At 40.3% G+C, this 23,688-nt stretch overlaps 1 protein-coding gene across 1 annotated transcript; it reads left to right on the top strand.

Annotated features, from left to right (window-relative positions):
- Positions 1–392: 392 nt before the first annotated feature.
- On the top strand, positions 393–23,328 carry ca9 (carbonic anhydrase IX). Its single transcript, XM_020457176.2, has 12 exons — positions 393–1,178; positions 9,544–9,576; positions 11,544–11,714; positions 11,886–12,028; positions 12,919–13,011; positions 13,262–13,328; positions 14,789–14,946; positions 16,412–16,538; positions 19,422–19,505; positions 20,730–20,744; positions 21,009–21,102; positions 21,572–23,328. Exons 1-12 carry the CDS (start codon positions 1,046–1,048, stop codon positions 21,630–21,632), a joined length of 1,179 nt encoding a protein of 392 aa, XP_020312765.2. The 5' UTR covers positions 393–1,045; the 3' UTR covers positions 21,633–23,328.
- Positions 23,329–23,688: the final 360 nt, after the last annotated feature.

Below are 23,688 nucleotides of genomic sequence, written 5' to 3'. Positions count from 1 at the left end.
CCTATCCAGTGTATGTGACAATACATCTTAATTGATTTATTTTTCACTTTAATATATTTCTCCTCACTCCATCGAACTCCCCCTCTCACACCTCCTCTTGGCAGTCCTCTGGACTTTGCTCTGTGCAGCTATAGGGACTGAGAGATAGAGAAAGAGAGAGTCTGACAAGGCAGGAGATTAGATAGGGACTGTGTGTGTGTCTGTGTGTGTGAAATTGTGCACAAGTGTGTGTGTCTGACCGACTGTGCCTGTGTGTGGGTCTAGTCCAGCAGAAAGAGAGGGAGGTGGGGGAGAACAGGGGATGTACCAGGCACCTTGAGCAGCTCCTAGGCTCCTGATTGGTGCCTGGGCTGTCCTCTGAGTTGCCTTTAAATAGCCCAGCCCAGATGTCCTGGCCCTGGATCCAGTAACGGTGAAGGAGAGGAGACACAGGTCAATGTGTGAAGAGAGAGTATGAAGACTGAAGCTGGGCATATTGAAGACAACTTTACTCCTCTTACCTTCTTGCTAAGTGTGCTTTGTGGAAACGTGCTCTGTTGCCTAGCTGAACATTTCTCTTCTCAGGACAAAATGACTACTGAGTGTCCGGTTGATAACTAGCTGGGTGCTGTCTCACTAAAGACAGTTTGACTGAACACAGACGGACAGTAGACTTCCTTACATAGTCTATCTGTAGACTACCTGAGAGACAGACAGTAGACTTCATTACATAGTCTAACTGGAGACTACCTAAAAGACAGACAGTAGACTTCCTTACATAGTCTATCTGTAGACTACCTTAGAGACAGACAGTAGACTTCATTACATAGTCTAACTGGAGACTACCTAACAGACAGACAGTAGACTTCCTTACATAGTCTATCTGTAGACTACCTTAGAGACAGACAGTAGACTTCATTACATAGTCTAACTGGAGACTACCTAACAGACAGACAGTAAACTTCATGACATAGTTTAACTGTCGACTGAATACCTGACAGACCATTTTCAGAGAACTTCCACAGTGCTCGTTTGACACAGGAGATCCTAACAATACCTTGACCAGATGATTCTCAAGATCTTCCTCACCCTCCTCTTCCTCCATGGTTTGGTGCTAAATGCATCCTCCTCTTCCTCATCCTCCGAAGAGGAGGATGGCGGGAGCAGTGAGAAGGACAGCGGGGAGCATCATCCTAAAGGTGAGTGTTGTGGCTGCTACTGACCCAGCAAGGTGGTGTTATTTCAACTGGTCAGGTGGGATGTTTTATGTTGTTTAGTGGTGGTGTTATTTCTACTGGTCAGGTGGGATGTTTTATGTTGTTTAGTGGTGGTGTTATTTCTACTGGTCAGGTGGGATGTTTTATGTTGTTTAGTGGTGGTGTTATTTCAACTGGTCAGGTGGGATGCTTTATGTTGTTTAGTGGTGGTGTTATTTCAACTGGTCAGGTGGGATGCTTTATGTTGTTTAGTGGTGGTGTTATTTCTACTGGTCAGGTGGGATGTTTTATGTTGTTTAGTGGTGGTGTTATTTCAACTGGTCAGGTGGGATGCTTTATGTTGTTTAGTGGTGGTGTTATTTCAACTGGTCAGGTGGGATGTTTTATGTTGTTTAGTGGTGGTGTTATTTCTACTGGTCAGGTGGGATGTTTTATGTTGTTTAGTGGTGGTGTTATTTCTACTGGTCAGGTGGGATGTTTTATGTTGTTTAGTGGTGGTGTTATTTCAACTGGTCAGGTGGGATGTTTTATGTTGTTTAGTGGTGGTGTTATTTCAACTGGTCAGGTGGGATGTTTTATGTTGTTTAGTGGTGGTGTTATTTCTACTGGTCAGGTGGGATGTTTTATGTTGTTTAGTGGTGGTGTTATTTCAACTGGTCAGGTGGGATGTTTTATGTTGTTTAGTGTGATTTGTGCTGTGTGTAGCAGTGTGATGTGTGTAGCAGTGTGATGTGTGTGGTGTTTCAGAAGACGTTGGCGGTGAATGGACAGTGGGCCTGGTTTCAGTTCAGAAGACAAGGTCTTTGGTATTGCATCATTGCTTCATTTAGAGATTAATTCATGATTCACTTTTTTATTTGAATACTTGGTTAGATATAAAAAATGTTTTTTATTTTACAATACTGCTTTTTTTTATTGTAACATCTCAATAAAGACTGTTACTCAAGTTTGTATTCAAAAGCTAGTCTTTCCAGCAATAATTTTCACCTTTTATGCAAGTCTTATCAAAATGGTTTTGATTAAAGTTCATTAAAAAAAAATATTTAAACCCAAAACATGTGTTTTAAAGCCTGTAAGAGTGATTAGGCAAAGCTGCGGATGTGTGTGGGTAAGCGTTCTAACACGAGGAAAATAGAGCCAGTGTTTTTCACCACTGTCATAATCACTCCTCCAGATCACCTCAGGCTTATTTACCAGTGCAGATAAGTCACCTAATTGTGTCAGACGCAATTACCACCTAGATAAACGAGTCCTTCCTTTAGACTTTGGACAATGGACGAGACATACAGGGGCAGGGAAAGGAGTATTGATTATGTTATAACCTACAGTATTATCTCAAATTTCAACAAATAGTTTGAGGATATTGTTTATTGCAGAGTATTATATTCCAACAAGTGATGACTTAGTGCTTCCTAGTTGAATGTATTTGATTTCAACAGGAGGAGGCCTACACCTGAGATTAGAACACTAGGCAATATTCAGTATTTAACCAGTCTATTGTACCATTTGTTTGTTTTAAGCTGGTTAGAGATGTTCCATCATGAAAAGGCATACACGAGTAATCAAAGTAAGGATTTCAAGATTCAAAATCATATTTTACATCCATTTCTTTTCATGACATGTAAAACCTTCAATTGTTGCTCTTTATGAATATTCCACTGGCAGCCTAATTTCTTAATTTAAATTATTTAATATTGTCACTGTAAAACACATTTCCGTCAGGTTGGACTCTACTGACAGCTTACAATTAAGTGCTCGGTCCCAAAGAAAATACCTCAGATCTGAACACAAGCCTCACAGGAATTCATTCAAAAAAATAAAAAAGTTAGAATTTTCCTCAGCCAACAGTGCAGTGCGTCTGTGGTATTTCGGGGGGTACAGGCAAAGTCACTGGGATACGTGCTGTATTGGGAGTACTGACAACTAAACCAATGATGTTTCATCGTGGCTGACTCAGTCTGTCTTTGACAGGAAGTTACAAAGTGGAGACAGCAAGACAGGTCCTATAAACCATGTCTCCACTCATAAGACTAGTGTTGACACTGTAGACTACACACTTGACTTGGCAGCATCTGGTCTCAAATATTAGATCTAGCCAATTTTATACACATGATTTATACATACGTTTTTTTATATGGCTGAGACAGGTTTTCATGAAGAACAAGACTAAACTAAAACCGTTTAAATCTTCTGGATGAACATTCTGTAACATTGGATTTATGAAGCAAAATGGGGATGTCAAAAAGATAGCTGTCCCTAAAGGACATGCTGTGTTTGGCTAAGTAGACAGCCAATATGGATAGAATATGTCAAAAAGATAGCTGTCCCTAAAGGACATGCTGTGTTTGGCTAAGTAGACAGCCAATATGGATAGAATATGTCAAAAAGATAGCTGTCCCTAAAGGACATGCTGTGTTTGGCTAAGTAGACAGCCAATATGGATAGAATATGTCAAAAAGATAGCTGTCCCTAAAGGACATGCTGTGTTTGGCTAAGTAGACAGCCAATATGGATAGAATATGTCAAAAAGATAGCTGTCCCTAAAGGACATGCTGTGTTTGGCTAAGTAGACAGCCAATATGGATAGAATATGTCAAAAAGATAGCTGTCCCTAAAGGACATGCTGTGTTTGGCTAAGTAGACAGCCAATATGGATAGAATATGTCAAAAAGATAGCTGTCCCTAAAGGACATGCTGTGTTTGGCTAAGTAGACAGCCAATATGGATAGAATATGTTTTAAAAAAATAAGAAAACTATTTTGTCCAAATAATCAGACCTTTGAAAATACTTGAAGATTTTCATTTAGTTCCAAAAACAAGGAATCCTTTAGCTCTTTTAAAACAAGATTTTTGGCATTGATGGAAGTTGCCCAACAAACTTATTAATTAGGGTTTCAGTGTTTACAAATACCAAAACAGTGAGTTTACTAATCCATATTAAGCACTTGTGAGAACAAACACATTTTCTGTTTATTTTCACACAGAGACATGCTTCCATGATAGTTGTTTGAAACTAAATTTGGCCTCAGCGGTATTTTGAACTGTCTAAATAAAAGTTCAACATTTACTTTAACACATCCTTGTTGAGGAATAGGAAGGGCTTTCATTTCTAACTCTTATCTTTCTTTTGATACAATAATCAGATGCAGTGGGATTTGGTAAAGTAGTTTATAGAAAAGTATTTACACCCAATTAAATTGTAACCATTGTAACCTAACTGTAATTAATGTTCATCCACCTTATGGGCAATATAAAAGTCGAATTACAGCTACCCAAAAATAAAAGCAAATTTGTGCTTCTTTAGCATCTTTTGGTGTAATAATGCAATTATTTCGAATGAGGTGGACTAATATAGTAACATTTATTTGAAATGATTAAAAAATACTGACATCAGGTTTTCCCTTCTACTGACTTACTGTGGAAGAAGTGAGGTAGTAAATGCCAGACTGCACATTCTGAATCACAGTACATTCTGCCTTGAGACTTGACTGTACGTTTTTAAAGGCACGTAGAGTCCATTTGCCCTGGCAAAAGGTGCAGTGATTCAGAATGTGCAGTCTGGCATTTCATCAGCCAGGCCTTCCACGTGTCAGACTCAATAGCAGTAATACACTACTGTCTTCTGTGTGGCTGCCTGCCGCAGAGACACAACCACAAACCAATAGTATGGTGGCTCTTTTTAAACCGTAGAATGAAAAAAAGAGGCATCACCAATGTTGGGGTAAAATATTGAATTTGAGGATTTACTGACCAAGTGTTAAACTTGGGGTTCTGCTTGTGGCTTTTCTCAGTGGTACAATAAGTATATCCATACATCAAACAGACAGGTGAATCAACTGAACGTTCCCTCCAAAGTTGTTGGCGAGGTTGTTATAGTAAACTAAAACTAGGGGGGAAAATGTGTAAACTGAAATTAAAAAAAATCAAAACGGTAACCTTTTGAGAAAATGAAACCTAACTGAAAGTCATCTCAGTCTGGCTGTGTGCAGTGGGTGACTTCTCACCAGTTTCTAAATGAAGTCTGAAGACGTCACTCACAGAACTACCGGTTTCAAAATGAAGGGTCACCTCCCTTCCTAAAGTATGTCTCAGACAGACACAGTGAGGTTTTCACAGTCAAGTCTCACTGCCAGTTGTTCAATGCATCAAACTTCTCACTAAGATTCCTCAGTCCAGTCCTATGGTCTATTCTTAAAGGGGGATAACTGTATTCCAAATTGGATCACGGTTTTAGTGATGTCAACATTCTGATGATATCATCATCAGGCATGTCTTTAGGTGATGACATGCTCACAATGGTGAAACTGACGGAGGAGCTATTTACAATGGAGGCCAGTCTGTCTCCTCGGTCTCCCTGGTGGCTCAGGGGCCATGTAACGCAACAATGACCCGGGGTTTTCCAATCAGGCTGTCTACCCCCTTAGGAACCTGGCTCTCTGTCCCGTCTGATCCCTTAGGAACCCGGCTCTCTGTCTCGTCTGATCCCTTAGGAACCTGGCTCTCTGTCCCGTCTGATCCCTTAGGAACCTGGCTCTCTTTCCCGTCTGATCCCTTAGGAACCTGGCTCTCTGTCCCGTCTGATCCCTTAGGAACCTGGCTCTCTGTCCCGTCTGATCCCTTAGGAACCTGGCTCTCTGTCCCATCTGATCCCTTAGGAACCTGGCTCTCTGTCCCGTCTGATCCCTTAGGAACCTGGCTCTCTGTCTCGTCTGATCCCTTAGGAACCTGGCTCTCTGTCTCCTCTGATCCCTTAGGAACCTGGCTCTCTGTCCCGTCTGATCCCCCTGATCAAGGTTTAAAGGCGTCCGCTCGCTTCTCAGCCAAAACAGTTTGGAAGAGTTTGTGCATATATTATGAAGACACTTTGTGAAGTTTTTGTTCATTTTGGACTTCAGTGTTTTTTTTTTACGGCTCTTCAGGCACACAATTTTCTTTCTTGAGGCAAGTTAAAGTCTACACTCATTTTCATGCATTTTTGTCTTTGAAAAATACTGCATCAAACATCCACGTTAGATGTGACTAAGATCTCTGCATAACGTCAAAATTAATGACATATTTTTTTAAATCTTAGCTTAAGACCCAAACTGCTACAGACCTATATCTATTCTACCCTGCCATTGTAAGGTCTTTGAAAGCCAAGTTAACAAAACGATTACCGAACATTTCGAATCTCACCGTACCCTCTCCGCTATACAAACCAGTTTCAGAGCTGGTCATGGGTACACCTCAGCCACGCTCAAGGTCCTAAACGATATCATAACCATCATCGATAAGAGACATTACTGTGCAGCCTTATTCATCGAACTGGGTAAGGCTTTCAACTCTGTCAATCACAGCATTCTTATTGGCAGACTCAACAGCCTTGGTTTCTCAAATGATTGCCTCACCTGGTTCACCAACTACTTCTCTGATAGAGTTCAGTATGTCAAATCGGAGGGCTTGTTGTCTGGACCTCTTGCAGTCTCTATGGGGGTGCCACAGGGTTCAATTCTTGGGCCGACTCTCTTCTCTGTATACATCAATGATGTCACTCTCGCTGCTGGTGATTCTTTGATCCAACTCTACACAGACAACACCATTATGTATACCTCTGGCCCTTCTTTGGACACTGTGTTAACTAACCTCCAGATGAGCTTCAATGCCATACAACAATGCCATCTCCTTCCGTGGCCTCCAACTGCTCTTAAATGCAAGTAAAACTAAATGCATGCTCTTCAACCGAACGCTTCAACCGAACTCTCCTTCCAGACTCACATTAAACATTTCCAATCCAAAATTAAATCTAGAATTGGCTTCCTATTTCGCAAACAAAGCATCCTTCACTCATGCTGCCAAACATACCCTAGTAAAACTGACCATCCTACCGATCCTTGACTTCGGCGATGTCATTTACAAAATAGCCTCCAACACTCTACTCAACAAATTGTATTCAGTCTATCACAGTGCCATCTGTTTTGTCACCAAAGCCCCATATACTACCCACCACTGCGACCTGTACGCTCTTGTTGGCTGGACATTGCTTCATACTCGTCGCCAAACCCACTGGCTCCAGGTCATCTACAAGTCTCTGCTAGGTAAAGCCCCGCCGTATCTCAGCTCACTGGTCACCATAGCAGCACCCACCCGTAGCAATTCTTCCTTTGGCCGCCTCTCCTTCCAGTTCTCTGCTGCCAATGACTGGAACGAACTGCAGAAATCTCTGAAGCTGGAGACTCTTACCTCCCTCACTAGTTTTAAGCACCAGCTGTCAGAGGAGTTCACAGATCACTGCACCTGTACATAGCTCATCTGTAAATAGCCCATCCAATCTACCTAATCCCCATACTGTATTTATTTATCTATCTTGCTCCTTTGCACCCCAGTATCTCAACTTGCACATTCATCTTCTGCACATCCTACCATTCCAGTGTTTAATTGCTATATTGTAATTACTTTGCCACCATGGCCTATTTATTGTCTTACCTCTCTTATCCTACCTCATTTGCACATGCTGTATATAGACTTTTATACTGTATTATTGATTGTACACTGCTCAAAAATATAAAGGGAACACTAAAATAACACATCCTAGATCTGAATGAATGAAATATTCTTATTAAATACTTTTTTCTTTACATAGTTGAATGTGCTGACAACAAAATCACACAAAGATTATCAATGGAAATCAAATTTATCAACCCATGGAGGTCTGGATTTGGAGTCACACTCAAAATTAAAGTGGAAAACCACACTACAGGCTGATCCAACTTTGATGTAATGTCCTTAAAACAAGTCAAAATTAGGCTCAGTAGTGTGTGTGGCCTCCACGTGCCTGTATGACCTCCCTACAACGCCTGGGCATGTTCCTGATGAGTTGGTGGATGGTCTCCTGAGGGATCTCCTCCCAAACCTGGACTAAAGCATCCGCCAACTCCTGGACAGTCTGTGGTGCAACGTGGCGTTGGTGGATGGAGCGAGACATGATGTCCCAGATGTGCTCAATTGGATTCTTGCCACATCTCGCATTGATGTGCCATGCTGGATGAGCTGCACTACCTGAGCCACTTGTGTGGGTTGTAGACTCCGTCTCATGCTACCACAAGAGTGAAAGCACCGCCAGCATTCAAAAGTGACCAAAACATCAGCCAAGAAGCATAGGAACTGAGAAGTGGTCTGTGGTCACCACCTGCAGAACCACTCCTTTATTGGGGGTGTCTTGCTAATTGCCTATAATTTCCACCTGTTGTCTATTCCATTTGCACAACAGCATGTGAAATGTATTGTCAATCAGTGTTGCATCCTAAGTGGACAGTTTGATTTCACAGAAGTGTGATTGACTTGGAGTTACATTGTGTTGTTTAAGTGTTCCCTTTATTTTTTTGAGCAGTGTATGTTTGTTTACTCCATGTGTAACTCTGTGTTGTTGTATGTCGAACTGCTTTGCTTTATCTTGGCCAGGTCGCAGTTGCAAATGAGAACTTGTTCTTAACTAGCCTACCTGGTTAAGTAAAGGTGAAATAAATAAAATAAAAATGTATTCTGACTATTTTGAGGAAGTGTCTACTGGCTACGGTGTCTCAAAATGGACAAATAGTACTATTGCAGCTTTTTTCAAGTTTTTCAAGTGAAAGTCTTTTAAGTGAGTATGCGAGTACACTCGTTAGGTTCTCTACAGTTCGGTTCTCCGCAAGGCGCCAGCTGAACTGAAGCATGCTGACGCCTTTACTGGCAGGCTGGATAATATACTCATTCACACAAGGGCATACAGTGGGGATTGATAATGGACTCATTCACACAATAGCATACAGTTAGGATTGTGTGTGTGGTTAAAAGAGTAATAGCAAATATCTGCGTCATCCAGAACCAGTGTGCTCAGATACCTGGCTCTTTCAACTTGGCTGCTTCCTTTTTAACCATTAGAGGAACCTGCGCTGATGAAATACATCCTGAATGGTTGACCAGAATTGTACAGTTATGCCTAAATATGTACTTTCGTCGTAAACGGATATGTAAATTCACAATGGGTTACAGTTGTTCCATGTCCCAGCCTTATAATCCAAGTGATTTTTTTGATGAGTACATTTGCCAATTTCTGTTTGGTTGCTGCAATAGCCTGATGTTGCTTTAGCATAGTTTGCAATTAACTTTAATAGACACAATATTTCAAGATCAGATGAGACAACCTGTTAGCCTGAAGCTTTAGCCACAAAACAGTTTGAATTATTATTCTCTAATATAACGTCAACTTTTTTTGTAACCAGTAAAATTATAAACTCACAAATGCATATATTCATGCTTGCTCATATTGTTTTGCTGCCTTTCACTACAAATCACTGATGAATTAATCCTCTTCCCTCTTTTTCTGCAGGTGTCCCTCATGGTGGACACTGGGGCTACGAAGGTAAATATACACAACCGTTGTTATTACGAGAATACATGCACTGTATCCTTCTCTCTGCACAGGCTAATCTGCCTTATCAGTCCAACTATCAGTTACCAACACAAGTCTCTTTTTCTGTCGCTCAAAGAAAGGCTTATCATGTCTGTAATAAAGAGAGAACCATATTTTGTTTTAGTTACGGTGGTAAAATAAGATCATAATGTAAGCCAGAGATGTCAACTCTACCAATACTCAAGACACCTTACTTAGAATCTAGTCTTCATTGATATGAGTGGAACATCTCACTGTACCTGTAGCTTGGTATTACTTAGTGAGAAGAAGCCATAATGTAACTGAATGAGTGAAGTTAGCGTGACCTAAGATTGATAGTTATTAAACAGTTCATTGATAATAATAATAATTGTGTTTGCTAATGTTGATCTCTTTATGACTGGTTGTGATCAGGAACTTTAATTTATAGCCTCTTGTTACAGGTGTTAAACTAAACACATTAATACTCCCACTTCATTAATCAAATATTGTCGTCCTGGAGTTAAATAAGACGGTATACAGCTTATTCATTACTATTTCCTGGTGGTCATCACTATTTCCTGGTGGTCTTCACTATTTCCTGGTGGTCATCACTATATCCTGGTGGTCACCACTATTTCCTGGTGGTCACCACTATTTCCTGGTGGTCTTCACTATTTCCTGGTGGTCATCACTATATCCTGGTGGTCATCACCATTTCCTGGTGGTCATCACTATTTCCTGGTGGTCATCACTATTTCCTGGTGGTCATCACTAGTTCCTGGTTGTCATCACTATTTCCTGGTGGTCATCACTATTTCCTGGTGGTCACCACTATTTCCTGGTGGTCATCACTATTTCCTGGTGGTCATCACTATTTCCTGGTGGTCATCACTATTTCCTGGTGGTCATCACTATTTCCTGGTGGTCATCACTATTTTCTGGTGGTCACCACCATTTCCTGGTGGTCACCACTATTTCCTGGTGGTCATCACTATTTCCTGGTGGTCATCACTATTTCCTGGTGGTCATCACTATATCCTGGTGGTCACCACTATTTCCTGGTGGTCATCACTATTTCCTGGTGGTCATCACTATTTCCTGGTGGTCATCACTATTTCATGGTGGTCATCACTATATCCTGGTGGTCATCACTATATCCTGGTGGTCACCACTATTTCCTGGTGGTCATCACTATTTCCTGGTGGTCATCACTATTTCCTGGTGGTCATCACTAGTTCCTGGTTGTCATCACTATTTCCTGGTGGTCATCACTATTTCCTGGTGGTCATCACTATTTTCTGGTGGTCATCACTATTTCCTGGTGGTCACCACTATTTCCTGGTGGTCATCACTATTTCCTGGTGGTCATCACTATATCCTGGTGGTCACCACTATTTCCTGGTGGTCATCACTATTTCCTGGTGGTCATCACTATTTCCTGGTGGTCACCACTATTTCCTGGTGGTCATCACTATTTCCTGGTGGTCATCACTATATCCTGGTGGTTACCACTATTTCCTGGTGGTCATCACTATTTCCTGATGGTCATCACTATTTCCTGGTGGTCACCACTATTTCCTGGTGGTCATCACTATTTCCTGGTGGTCACCACTATTTCCTGGTGGTCATCACTATTTTCTGGTGGTCACCACTATTTCCTGGTGGTCATCACTATTTCCTGGTGGTCATTACTATTTCCTGGTGGTCATCACTCTTTCCTGGTGGTCATCACTATTTAGTATTGAATGATTCCTTACTAACTTTTTCTTGCTGGTGTTCATAGTTTCATTTTGACACTTGAAGTGTCATGCATATTGACTTCTGGGATTTCCTGTGTAAATCTCATGTGCTAAAAACTTGTGTTCATAAGAAGAGAGCTGTATCTTATCATTAACTAAGTCACACTGCCGAAGGGCCATTGTTCTGTTAATAATTTCCCCACATCCTATTGACAGATCAAGCTGCCTGGTCCTCTGAGTTCTCACACTGCAGTGGAAAATCCCAGTCTCCCATTGACATTGATACCAGGAGAGCCCTCTATGACCGCAGCCTGCCACTCATAACTCTGGAGGACTATGATCTGACAGACAGCTCAGCATTGACACTGTTGAACAACGGCCATACCTGTAAGTTCCTGGCCGTCCAATATGCATTATATTGACGGTAGAAAGAAACATTTATTAGGCAACATTTTTCCTTATAAAGCTGTACCAAAACGTGGATGGCTTTGCAGAGGGTTCTACACTGGAAAAACTAAATAGAACCAAGTAGTTGTTGTGCCCCCTGTGTGTCTCCAGTGCAGCTGGTCCTGCCCAACACCATGCGCATCACCAGTGGGTTTGACAACGAGTTCCGGGCCGCCCAACTGCATTTCCACTGGGGGACCAAAGAGGTGCCAGGATCTGAACACACCATAGATAACGTCCATTTCCCTGCAGAGGTGAGGAAGTCAGAAATACTGGGGAACTGAAAAAATGAAACTCAACTCAAAATCATTTTATTGCCCATCAAATGTATATGTCAAGACAGGAAGTTGTCTTTGGCATGTGGCTCATTGTCAACATACTAAAAGCGACAACACCGACAAGACAACACAGCTATTTTAGTATTTTATTAGGACCCCATAAGCTGTTGCGATAGCATCAACACCTCTTCCAGGGTTACACAAAACATGAAACATGACAGACGAGAAGAGCTCAAGGACAGAACTACAGAAATGTATAACAAGAAAAAAGTTCTGTACTTACTCAGTACTGAGAAAAGAAACCTAATATTCTAGGCTTTTAGCATTTACATATTTACACATTCTAGGGCTTTTTCATTAACATATTTACATATTCATATATTCTGTGGCTTTAACATTTACATATTCTAGGACGTTACCATTTACACATTTACATATTCATATATTCTATGGATTTACCATTTACATATTCATACATTACATTTCCATCCAGACGCACCGAGGACATCACTTACATGATTCACTACTAACTCTTTCTAGCTGGTGTTCATAGTTTCACTGACACTTGCAGTGTCTGTACTGACTCAACTCTGAGAATAAAAACCTACTATTTTAGGCTTTTAACATTTACATATTCTAGGCCTTTAACATTTACATATTCATATATTAAATGCATATTCAGTAGCATCAAGACCATCACTTACACATAGCCTACATATCAATTCATGCATACAACATATTCAGATCAAATAGGGGAGAGGTGTTGCTTTATCTGATTTTTCAAACCAGGTTTGCTGTTCACTTGAGCAGTAGGAGATTGAAGGGTGTTCCGTGCAATCATCATGTTCCCATGCTTCTCTTCCCAGATCCACATAGTTCATTACAACTCTAAATATGCAAATCTGTCCGAGGCAGCCAGCAAATCAGATGGCCTGGCTGTATTAGGGGGCTTCATCGGGGTAAGTTATTCCACACATGTAGAATTATACCAGTACCCTCATAATAACTCATCATGGTGACTCAAAGGTTTGAAGTGTCATTAGTCTATTTTCATGCACTACTATTGGATAAGATTCTAGGATAAGACATTTGTCTTGGGTTTCACACACTTAAAAACAGACATTAATCAGAAGAATCCTCGAGATGATTAAATAAATGATACAGAAGTAATCACTTTAATCTGCTTCTTTCTGACTCTTTTTGATTTAGATTGGTCTTCATGAGAATGACAACTATGAAAAGATCCTGTCTGCGCTCGCTGATGTCAGCATCGAAGGTAACCCCGTGATACACCTCTAGCCATAGACCTTTTTTTTTGTGGCCAAAACATTGTGTACTACAACGTTGGATGTAGTTTACATACTCCTTTCTTGAAATGTCCAACAGATTGGAGACTGTTTTCTCATTTATGCTTTCTAGGTTCACAAAATGAACATAGCAAGATCATTTTAGAAAATTGACTGAAAATTAAACAGCACTGTATTACTGAGAATCTAATCTCGGAAACCCATAACTAAAATCTTGCATAATTGCATCAGATGCTCCATTAGCTTCTAGGGGAGATATATGAGAAAAGATGCTAACAAGACGAGCAAAGTCTTCACCCCCCTAAACAGAAACTCTCAGCAGGGTTGGGGTCAATTCGGGAAAATTATATTCTAATTCAAATACCTCTACCTGTAAATTCCATTTCATTAAATTAAATTCCAGGTTAGTCTTTTAATTTAATAAAAAATAAAAAAAATCCTATCAATTCAAATGTTAGGTAAATTCCAAGAATTCAATTTCCACTTTGGTATTATCCCCAACAGGTATTATACCTAACATATGAATTCCAATTTGAATTCAGTGGCCGTACAACATTTACCAGATTTGACATCTGCAGAAGTAAGAGCATTCATAGTTCTTGCGCTTCGGGGGGCTGTCATACGCATTCAATACTCGTAGAGATTCAGGGCTAATCTAGCCATCCAGCTAATTACGAGCAACTGGCTAAATGAGAAAAAAAACAAGACTTTACCTTTTCTCAGATGTTGGAATCCATTTCCCGGTGCTCGACATAGGAACTCAGCCAAGACAACATGAAGTAAAAAGGCTGCATGGTTTCCCCACCTGCATCTCCACTTCAACCATTCATTTAGCTCTATGAGCTTTTCCTACAACTGTCTTCACTTCTTGTGGAAAGCTTCCCCTTCCATAGATACGGAAAGAGGTCAATGGAACTCAACCAAAACAATGGGAATGCCATGGAAACGGGTTGGGGAAAGATCCCGAATCTCCTCTTTCCCCCCCAGCAAACTTTGCCTGCATTTAAGCTAATGTTTATATATATTTCACACTATGTTCAGGTAAAATCAGAGTATAAAGCTTGTATGGATGTTAAACCCAATACATGTTCACGTCATCGCCACCAATCAACTGCATTACAGTTAAAAACAACATTGACTACCACCACCGATTTCTGTATGCTAGCTGCGAACGGGAGTCAGCATTTATGTGCGTCTGTCCACAAGAGATTACTAAGAACCCCCATGGTGTTTCTCACATTCTTAGTGATTAGATTAGATAGTACTTTAATGTCAGTTTTCACGGAAATGTGTATTCCATAAAGAAACTGTAGTGCGTTAAAAGAAATCCACAACAGAAGGAGAGACATAGTCATGAAGGAGAAACAAAATGACAGCTTAAGGACCCACGTGGTCCACACAATTGATGAACTATTTTACACCTTTCCAGAGTCTAACACTGAGATCCCTGCCTTCAATGTCCGTCATCTTTTGCCAAACAAGCTGGAGCGCTTCTACAGATATAATGGCTCCCTTACCACTCCTCCCTGCTTCCAAACAGTCAACTGGACAATGTTCAATGATACCATCACAGTGTCAAGGAGGCAGGTCAGTAATGATACCATCACAGTGTCCAGGTGGCAGGTCAGTAATGATACCATCACAGTGTCCAGGTGGCAGGTCAGTAATGATACCATCACAGTGTCCAGGAGGCAGGTCAGTAATGATACCATCACAGTGTCCAGGTGGCAGGTCAGTAATGATACCATCACAGTGTCCAGGAGGCAGGTCAGTAATGATACCATCACAGTGTCCAGGTGGCAGGTCAGTAATGATACCATCACAGTGTCCAGGAGGCAGGTCAGTAATGATACCATCACAGTGTCCAGGAGGCAGGTCAGTAATGATACCATCACAGTGTCCAGGAGGCAGGTCAGTAATGATACCATCACAGTATACAGGATGCAGATCAGTAATGATGCCATGTTTTACAGGAGGCAGGTCAGTAATGATACCATAGTGTACAGGAGGCAGGTCAGTAATGATACCATCATAGTGTATAGGAGGCAGGTCAGTAATGATACCATCATAGTGTATAGGAGGCAGGTCAGTAATGATACCATTGTGTACGGGAGGCAGGTCAGTAATGATACCATCATAGTGTATAGGAGGCCGGTCAGTAATGATACCATTGTGTACAGGAGGCAGGTCAGTAATGATACCATCATAGTGTACAGGAGGCAGGTCAGTAATGATACCATTGTGTACGGGAGGCAGGTCAGTAATGATACCATCATAGTATACAGGAGGTAGGTCAGTAATGATACCAGGGTTTCCAGGAGGCAGGTCAGTAATGATACCATCATAGTGTATAGGAGGCAGGTCAGTAATGATACCATTGTGTACGGGAGGCAGGTCAGTAATGATACCATCATAGTGTACAGGAGGCAGGTCAGTAATGATATCATTGTGTACAGGAGGTAGGTCAGTAATGATACCATCATAGTGTACAGGAGGCAGGTCAGTAATGATATCATTGTGTACAGGAGGTAGGTCAGTAATGATGCCAGGGTTTCCAGGAGGCAGGTCAGTAATGATACCAGGGTTTCCAGGAGGTAGGTCAGTAATGATACCAGGGTTTCCAGGAGGCAGGTCAGTAATGATACCAGGGTTTCCAGGAGGCAGGTCAGTAATGATACCATCATAGTGTATAGGAGGTAGGTCAGTAATGATACCAGGGTTTCCAGGAGGCAGGTCGGTCACCAACCAAGGAGATTGATTTACAGATTGACATGAATACCTCCTTGAGAGTACAAGAGATCCACTACTACTTGTACTGTCTGTATTTTCATGTCTAAAAATAGATCTTCAAACAAGATAAAAATAACCTTTAGACAGAGCACTACTAGATACTGTTTTAATTTGTTCTAGACATTTATTAAATTCAATTATATGGTAATCTGTTTGAAAACTGTGTGGGTCATGTGGGCTGAACATAACAGTAGAATCTATCTTCAATCTACAATATGGTAATGGTTTTCCATGTTGATGGTGCCCATGTTGTGTTCTCCAGTTGGGTGCTCTGGAGGACACCCTGAAAGCAGGCCAACACCAGCACCTGACCAAGAACTTCAGAGCACCTCAGCTTCTACATGGGAGACACGTCCTCGCCTCGTTCACAGACACTCCCACCATAGTCGGTTAGTAAACATCATCCCACTATGCACACTTGACGTGTGTTCCACCTTTGGCTACCTTGCTGTCTTGTGAGACATTCACAAACTATAGACCAACGTCATTTGAGAAGCTGAGCCCAGGTCAAGGGTTACGGTCCTGGTTGCACATACAGTGCCTTGCGAAAGTATTCGGCCCCCTTGAACTTTGCGACCTTTTGCCACATTTCAGGCTTCAAACAAAGATATAAAACTGTATTTTTTTGTGAAGAATCAACAACAAGTGGGACACAATCATGAAGTGGAACGACATTTATTGGATATTTCAAACTTTTTTAACAATTCAAAAACGGAAAAATTGGGCGTGCAAAATTATTCAGCCCCTTTACTTTCAGTGCAGCAAACTCTCTCCAGAAGTTCAGTGAGGATCTCTGAATGATCCAATGTTGACCTAAATGACTAATGATGATAAATACAATCCACCTGTGTGTAATCAAGTCTCTGTATAAATGCACCTGCACTGTGATAGTCTCAGAGGTCCGTTAAAAGTGCAGAGAGCATCATGAAGAACAAGGAACACACCAGGCAGGTCCGAGATACTGTTGTGAAGAAGTTTAAAGCCGAGATTTCGAGCCGAGATTTCCCAAGCTTTAAACATCCCAAGGAGTACTGTGCAAGCAATAATATTGAAATGGAAGGAGTATCAGACCACTGCAAATCTACCAAGACCTGGCCGTCCCTCTAAACTTTCAGCTCATACAAGGAGAAGACTGATCAGAGATGCAGCCAAGAGGCCCATGATCACTCTGGATGAACTGCAGAGATCTACAGCTGAGGTGGGAGACTCTGTCCATAGGACAACAATCAGTCGTATATTGCACAAATCTGGCCTTTATGGAAGAGTGGCAAGAAGAAAGCCATTTCTTAAAGATATTCATAAAAAGTGTTGTTTAAAGTTTGCCACAAGCCACCTGGGAGACACACCAAACATGTGGAAGAAGGTGCTCTGGTCAGATGAAACCAAAATTGAACTTTTTGGCAACAATGCAAAACGTTATGTTTGGCGTAAAAGCAACACAGCACATCACCCTGAACACACCATCCCCACTGTCAAATATGGTGGTGGCAGCATCATGGTTTGGGCCTGCTTTTCTTCAGCAGGGACAGGGAAGATGGTTAAAATTGATGGGAAGATGGATGGAGCCAAATACAGGACCATTTTGGAAGAAAACCTGATGGAGTCTGCAAAAGACCTGAGACTGGGACGGAGATTTGTCTTCCAACAAGACAATGATCCAAAACATAAAGCAAAATCTACAATGGAATGGTTCAAAAATAAACATATCCAGGTGTTAGAATGGCCAAGTCAAAGTCCAGACCTGAATCCAATCGAGAATCTGTGGAAAGAACTGAAAACTGCTGTTCACAAATGCTCTCCATCCAACCTCACTGAGCTCGAGCTGTTTTGCAAGGAGGAATGGGAAAAAATGTCAGTCTCTCAATGTGCAAAACTGATAGAGACATACCGCAAGCGACTTACAGCTGTAATCACAGCAAAAGGTGGCGCTACAAAGTATTAACTTAAGGGGGCAGAATAATTTTGCACGCCCAATTTTTCAGTTTTTGATTTGTTAAAAAAGTTTGAAATTTCCAATAAATGTCGTTCCACTTCATGATTGTGTCCCACTTGTTGTTGATTCTTCACAAAAAAATACAGTTTTATATCTTTATGTTTGAAGCCTGAAATGTGGCAAAAGGTCGCAAAGTTCAAGGGGGCCGAATACTTTCGCAAGGCACTGTATCTTACAAGCCAGAGACTTTCTGTTGAGGTTTTGTATGTAAACACGACACAGGTTTAACAAGACAGAAACCCAGTGTGCCCTTAACAGGTCTTAGCACTTGATCTTAGCACTCTATACATGTTGTTCAGTCTCATGACCAGAGCACACATGTACATACATATACATGTCAAATGGGTTCATGTATGACCTTGTAAAGGTTGGGAGTACTTACCTTTCAGAAACAAACTCACCACTCAAAGACAGGGGTATTGCATGGTAACGTGCAACCTTCACAAGAAAATCTGAAAATTCCCTCTTCTACATGATGCATCTCATATTATTAGTGTGACGGTTGCATGCGAGGCCGCAGATGGTCGACTCTAGGGAATTTTGTAATTTATTTGTTTATTCATTCATGTTCTTCTGACCACTACACTATTCACATTGATATTATTATTCATATTATTACTGTTATTATATTTATTATTATAGTTATTATCAATATGATCAATATTATTACTATTATTACTAATATGATTATTGATATGATTATTAGTAATATGATTATTATTAATGTGATTATTATTATTATTATTAATATGATTATTAATATGATGATTATTCATGTGATTATTATTCTTGTTATTATTGCTATGATTATTACTATGATTATTATTATTATTTATATAATTATGAATATGATTATTATTAATATGATTATTAATGTTATTATTATTATTAATATGATTATTAATGTTATTATTATTATTAATATGATTATTATTAATATGATTATTATTAATATGATTATTAATGTTATTATTATTATTAATATGATTATTAATGTTATTATTATTATTAATATGATTATTAATGTTATTATTATTATTAATGTGATTATTGGTGGGAGTATTCATATTATTATTATTAATATGATTATTAATAGTATTATTATTAATGTGATTATTAATGTTATTATTATTATTAATATGATTATTAATGTTATTATTATTAATGTGATTATCAATGTTATTATTATTAATGTGATTATTAATAGTATGATTATTAATGTTGTACTTTCTATCTATTCCAAATTAACATTGAGATAAGTCAATGTTTTTGCTTGCAGTTGCAGGACATCCAAGTATCTCTATCAACACCTTGTCGGAGACTGATGCCTCTAACAGTGAAGGGCCATCAACTGGGCCATCTGGTAAGCAAAGTATTATAAATCCAAAGACTATTTTTAGTATGATTAAAAAAAAGTCAAACTCTGACGACCCTGAAGTTATAGGATATATAATAGTGCCTTCTCGCAGCCGCTGTCATGCGGAGCACCGAGAGAGTCTAGATATGGAAGGACAACCATGTCATTTAAATGTGGGCTAATAATCACGTGTTGACTATGCAGGCCCCAATTGTCATCCATTTAGAAAAAATATGGTAGCCTTGTCCCAGATCAGTTTGTGCTATCATTTCAACATGGTTTGGCATGACAAAGAGTGACAAGGAGTTGATAAGCAGCCGACCTGAGCACAAACAGATCTGGGATCAGGTTAAAACGCTGGTGAGCACAAACAGATCTGAGACCAGGTTAAAACGCTGGTGAGCACAAACAGATCTTGGACCAGGTTAAAATGCTGGTGAGCACAAACAGATCTGGGACCAGGTTAAAACGCTGGTGAGCACAAACAGATCTGGGACCAGGTTAAAACGCTGGTGAGCACAAACAGATCTGGGACCAGGTTAAAACGCTGGTGAGCACAAACAGATCTGGGACCAGGTTAAAACGCTGGTGAGCACAAACAGATCTGGGACCAGGTTAAAACATTGGTGGTGCATAGGACAATTATTCTCTGGACGTACATGGGTTTTAATAAGGGCAGGTGGCGTATGGTAGCCATACTCCCCTTATCTTAATGTTTTCTTGAACATGCTCTTAGGCTGTTTGTCATACAGTTAACTGGAGTCCTGTGTGTACTGTGCGGTGTGTACACAGCATCTTGACTTTTCATTATTGATGTGATAGATGTCACTGGCTTTGATGCCAGAGCTTTTATTTGTAAAGGTAAACTGTTATTGGAGTAGAGTGAAGTTGCCCCAAGACGCTGATCTTGGGTCAGTACTTCATTTCCCCCACTAATGGTTAAAGTTAGGATTGGGGGAGGGGAAGCTGATCCTAGATCTGTACCTAGGGGAAACTTCACCCGGAGCACTATTATCAGTGTCTGACGGGGCGTTTAGATGTAGATTGTACATATCAGAAGTTAAACAAGGCCTTGTGCTCTGAGCTGATGTTATACGTTCACCATGCTGACCTTACCTGTGTGACAAGAACACAGACTGTTTATATGTCGGACTGTTTAACATTTGACATGATGGAGTATATGTTTTACATGCTTTAATATACATCTGTCTTTTTGTCATGTTTCTGTAGAGGTCCTAGCAAGAGGTAAGCTGTGCTCAACGGTAATACAAATCCAATGTGTACAACTTCTAACTAAATATAAGATATACAGTTTAAACCGTTTAAATAATTTCCCATGTATTCACTTCTTAAACAGCATTTCAATTAAGTTAAAAAAACAAAATATGTAATTGATAACTGATGATGTTACATTTTCAAAATTCAGAATTGGTTTGTAACTGCCCTATTAAGGTAGGTTTTATAAAAACATCTACATGGTAAACATCTAATTTATCTCTTGATTTACAGGAGATATCTTGGCCATAGCCTTCGGAGCTCTCTTTGCCGTCACGTTGCTGCTCTTCACGCTCTATGCATACCAACAGCGTAAAAAATACTCTAGGTAGGTAAGACTTCTTGATTTTCTAATTTCTGACATATTATGAGTTCTGGTGTTGTTCCCAGCATTTCCCAGAATAAAGACAGTCGTTGGCCTGCCTGTCCAATCATAAAAACCAAATGTCCATGGAAAGATGCCTCTGTTTTGGTATGCAACAGATGTTCATTGCTGAAGACCAAATGTCCTTCGTCAAAGACCAAAATGTCCTTTGTCAAAAGATTGTTTGAATAAGAATAAGTCGTTTTGTGACCCTTTGTTCCCTTGATTCCGTTTTCTAATGATTGGACCCTCTGCACCCAACATACTACAGTACATGCATACAGCTATACATACACCTATATAAACTGGTCAATATCGACCATTGTTATGTCATACCATACGGGTTACATGTACACTCCTATGCCTTTGAGTTAAGCAGAGGCTGCAGGCACACATTTTGTAGACTAAGTCTGTGTATTTCCTTTCTCTGCAGTATCAAAAAGGACTCCAGGCAGAACGTTATCTACAAACCAGCAACTAAAGAAGAGGCATAGATGTCACTGGAAAGGAGTCCTATTCAGATTCTATATTCAAATGATTTTCAATAGGAATTAAAGAGATTATCCAGTACTTTTGTAGACTTTTTAGCCTAAAATTAGGTACTTTTGTAGACTTTTTAGCCAGTAGTTCTGAAAGTAGCTCTCACAAGCCAAAAGTGGTCCCTGGAAATTGTATACTATATCAGATTGTGTGCAGATACTGTATGAGCAGCACGTCATCGCTCTCTCGCTCGCTCTACTGTGGTGCATGATGTGCCTCTTGCTAGCTGTCACTATTATGAAGAGGGGTTGAAGCTCGTTAGTTGAAATCAAACTGGAAAATGGAGGGAAAATGGACAAGTACAGTTTCCCGAAAAACAGTCGCTTTCATGGAGGGAAAATGGACAAGTACAGCTTCCTGAAAAACAGCCACTTTCAAGCTAGTGATTTCATGGCTAATTACAGTAAGACAGTAATTCTGATAATAGATTATTCATGTATGAACTGCACATTGACACATCCAGCCCAAAGTGGGATGTTAAAAAAATACTTAGTCGTTGCCAATGTTTCGGAGGCGGTGTCTTTTAAAGAGTTATGATCGAGAATTCATATTGCTCAAACCAAGTTTGACATTTGCTCAGAATGATTGTTTTCGCCTTTGTTACTAATGCAAAGTGGTTTAAGTATGTAATACGTGTCAGTGGAGGCCGCTGGGTGGAGGACGGCTCATAATAACGCCTGGAATGGCGCGAATGGAATGGCATCAAACACATGGAAACCGTGGAAACCATGTGTTTGATGTTGTTGATCACTTTCCACCTAATTCTGCTCCAGCCGTTACTACGTGCCTGTCCTCCCCAATTAAGGTGCCACCAACCTCCTGTGATGTGTGTATATGGTACGTGTAGAAGAACAACTGTAGTTACCACCTGAGTAAGAACGTATACAATGTGTTCTATTTAATTGTGGTGGCAAAATTATAAGATGTTCATGAACTTCAATACAATTGACTTACTGTCGAAGAAAGTCAAATCACTTTTTCCCAGGGTGTTCACTTCGTTACAAGTACTAGAGCTGCAGATGAAAGAAAGTGTTATGCTGTATCGTGTGTGTTGGATATCATGCAGTAAGTGTTTTATATGAGTGTTGTATTGTTATTACTATATATCCTCTAATGTATGGACACTTGTCACTAAAACCGTTAAGTTGTTTTGTAGTTTACCTCTCAACCTCTCCACAATGGTGTATACTGATGTGCAATTGGACCTTGAAATGTAAAATAAATGTGTTATATATCTATTAACTATGAGCAATACAAATCCACCAAAATGGGGATTAAATGAAGCCATAGCACCTACTGTGTCATTTAGTTAGTAGGGTCAATCAATCATCAGTAAAATGCTATAGTAAATAGCTATTTTATTTAACTGGGCAAGTCAGTTAAGAACAAATTCTTATTTACAATGACGGCCTATACCGGCCAAACCCAGATGACCTGGGCCAATTGTGTGCCGCCTTATGGGACTCTGAGATACAGTGCCTTAGACCGCTGTGCCACTCAGGAGCTATACAGTCATACATTTGACAGTTTCTCATCTATGTATAAACATTTTTAATAATGGCTTTTTAAGCAGGATTTCTGTACAGCACTTTGTGACATCAGCTGATGTAAGAAATGCATTATAAATAAATGTGATTGATTTGATTGACATACACAGTGTGATCAGGGAATCATACAGACAACATACGGTGCCTGTGTGTGTGCATGTCCTAGAGGAACGTCAGCTGAACATGAACCCCAGCAGGCCTGGATAATGACAAACCCAGAACATGGTGGTGCCGTGTATCAACACCATCTCTTTTTTATTAGTATTTATTTTTTTGTTGAATTTTTACCCCTTTTTCTCCCCAATTTCGTGGTGGATGGTGGTGTACCAGTCTGGACGGTAGTGTGGCAGCCCGGACGGTAATGTACCAGCCTGGACAGTGGTGTACCAGCCTGGACGGTAGTGTACCAGCCTGGACGGTAGTGTGGCAGCCCGGACGGTAATGTAGCTGCCTGGACAGTGGT

Source organism: Oncorhynchus kisutch, linkage group LG23 (assembly GCF_002021735.2).
Source record: "Oncorhynchus kisutch isolate 150728-3 linkage group LG23, Okis_V2, whole genome shotgun sequence".
In the NCBI taxonomy this organism is placed as follows: domain Eukaryota; kingdom Metazoa; phylum Chordata; class Actinopteri; order Salmoniformes; family Salmonidae; genus Oncorhynchus; species Oncorhynchus kisutch.
This window is presented reverse-complemented; position numbering and strand designations above follow the sequence as displayed.